This window comes from Erinaceus europaeus, chromosome 3 (assembly GCF_950295315.1).
Source record: "Erinaceus europaeus chromosome 3, mEriEur2.1, whole genome shotgun sequence".
Lineage (NCBI taxonomy): Eukaryota > Metazoa > Chordata > Mammalia > Eulipotyphla > Erinaceidae > Erinaceus > Erinaceus europaeus.
This window is the reverse complement of record NC_080164.1, coordinates 184706824-184708906: the sequence shown is the minus strand read 5'-3', so window position 1 is coordinate 184708906 and position 2083 is coordinate 184706824. Positions and strand designations below refer to the sequence as shown.

The 2083-nt window shown below is 72.3% G+C and overlaps 1 protein-coding gene across 1 annotated transcript; it reads left to right on the top strand.

Moving 5' to 3' along the window:
- Positions 1-277: 277 nt before the first annotated feature.
- Positions 278-1292, top strand: LOC132537604 (basic salivary proline-rich protein 1-like). Its single transcript, XM_060188476.1, has 2 exons — positions 278-370; positions 468-1292. The coding sequence occupies exons 1-2, from the start codon at positions 278-280 to the stop codon at positions 1290-1292; spliced, it is 918 nt and encodes a 305-aa protein (XP_060044459.1).
- The last annotated feature ends 791 nt before the right edge of the window (positions 1293-2083 follow it).

The following is a 2083-nucleotide window of genomic DNA, read 5'->3' as shown; positions in this document are numbered from 1 at the left end:
GGGGGCCCGCGCCTGGAGCTCAGGGGCGGGCCCTGCGCCGCGCCGCGGCCAATGAGGAGCGGCCGGGCGGCCGGGGCGGGGCCGCGCGTGTTGACAGCTGCCGAGCGGCGCGCTGATTGGCCGGCGGCGCTAGTAACAATTTGGAAGCCCGAGCTTAGCAACAGCACGTGGTGGCCCGGCCCCCGCGCGCGCTGACTGGCGGCCGGAGTGCATGTTAAGTAGGCGCCGCGCGCCCATTGGTCCGGCGCGGCCTATGTAAATTAGGGTCCGCCAGCCAATGGGCGCCCGCGGGGCGGCAGCCAATGGGGACGCGGCAGAGGACGGGTTGCCGGGAGGAAGCGCCTTGCGGCCGCGGGCAGACCCAGCGCAGGCGGGTGGGGCCTGGAGGCCGGGGGCGCGGGGACAAGGGACAGCGAGCTCTCCGCGGGCCCCCCCGACGGACACGAGAGCCCGGGGACTCCCTCTAGACACGGGGCACCCCCCCCGACGGACCCCAGGACGCCCCTCTGCACACAGGGACCCCGGGACCCCCCGACGGACCCCAGGACGCCCCTCTGGACACAGGGACCCCGGGACCCCCCCGACAGACCCCAGGACGCCCCTCTGGACACAGGGACCCCGGGACCCCCCCGACGGACCCCAGGACGCCCCTCTGGACACAGGGACCCCGGGACCCCCCCGACAGACCCCAGGACGCCCCTCTAAACACAGGGACCCCGGGACCCCCCGACGGACGCCAGGACGCCCCTCTGCACACAGGGACCCCGGGACCCCCCCGACGGACCCCGGGACGCCCCTCTGGACACAGGGATCCCGGGACCCCCACGACGGACCCCAGGACGCCCCTCTGGACACAGGGACCCCGGGACCCCCCCGACGGACCCCAGGACGCCCCTCTGGACACAGGGACCCCGGGACCCCCCCGACGGACCCCAGGACGCCCCTCTGGACACAGGGACCCCGGGACCCCCCCGACGGACCCCAGGACGCCCCTCTGGACACAGGGACCCCGGGACCCCCCCGACAGACCCCAGGACGCCCCTCTGGACACAGGGACCCCGGGACCCCCCGACAGACCCCAGGACGCCCCTCTGGACACAGGGACCCCGGGACCCCCCCGACGGACCCCGGGACGCCCCTCTGGACACAGGGACCCCGGGACCCCCCCGATGGACCCCGGGACGCCCCTCTGGACACAGGGACCCTGGGACCCCCTGACGGACCCAGGGATGCCCCTCTGGACACAGGGAGTCCAGGACCCCCGACGGACCCCGGGACGCCCCTATGGATGAAGCAGGGTCCCCAGTGCCCCGCCGCCCACAGGGCCCTGCCCCATACCCGCCTCAGGCCTTGGCACCCCTGGCCGGTGGTCCTGTGCCTAGTCATCCCGCAGCGAGGCAGGGAGCAAGACCCCCTAGCCCCGCAGGCCGGTGGAGGCCTGGGTTGCCTCCCTTCATGTGCACCGGCACCTAGGCTGGTGGATCCCTGCGGCCGGCATGTGGGAGGGTGGCCGTCCTGGGCTCTGGGGAGCAGAGTGACTCCAGAGGACAAGGGCCCGGCTCCTGGCGGGCAGCGCCTGGGACTCTCCATCCCGCGTCCAGGACCCCGGCCCAGAAAGCCCAGCAGTCTGCCCAGCCTCACCCACAGGAATGGGAGGCCCCAGGCTGCACCCTAGAGACCTCACTGCCTGCCAGCCTGCGGGTGGGGTGCGGGAGAGGCAAGGTGCAGGGGCAAGTGGCCACGGAGTAGAAGGGGCCAGCCAAGGTCAGCCCACGAGGGTGAGGAGTGGGGTGCAGCATGGGGCAGGTCCGCGGGAAGAACCCAAAGGGGGAGATATAGGATGGGGCTAGCCGCAACTCCACACCCACGGGCCACAACAGCCTCCCACCCTCACCCTGCAAACCATGGAAGAAGACAACCTCTGGGGGGCTAGGCTGGATATTTGGGCGAGGAGGCAGATCTCTAGAAGGGCCATGTCATCTCCAGAAGCCTCTCCAGACCCTGCTGGACAATGTCATCCCCAGACACCTCCCCAGACCCTACTGGGCCATGTCATCTCCAGAAGCCTTCCCAGTCGTGCTGT

What these genes read in the sequence shown, in the direction of transcription:
- LOC132537604 (XM_060188476.1), top strand. Translation starts at nt 278, where the DNA reads ATGGGCGCCCGCGGGGCGGCAGCCAATGGGGACGCGGCAGAGGACGGG. An exon ending in CGCGGGCAGACCCAGCGCAG is followed by an intron (nt 371 to 467) that starts GCGGGTGGGGCC and finishes GACTCCCTCTAG; the next exon opens with ACACGGGGCACCCCCCCCGA.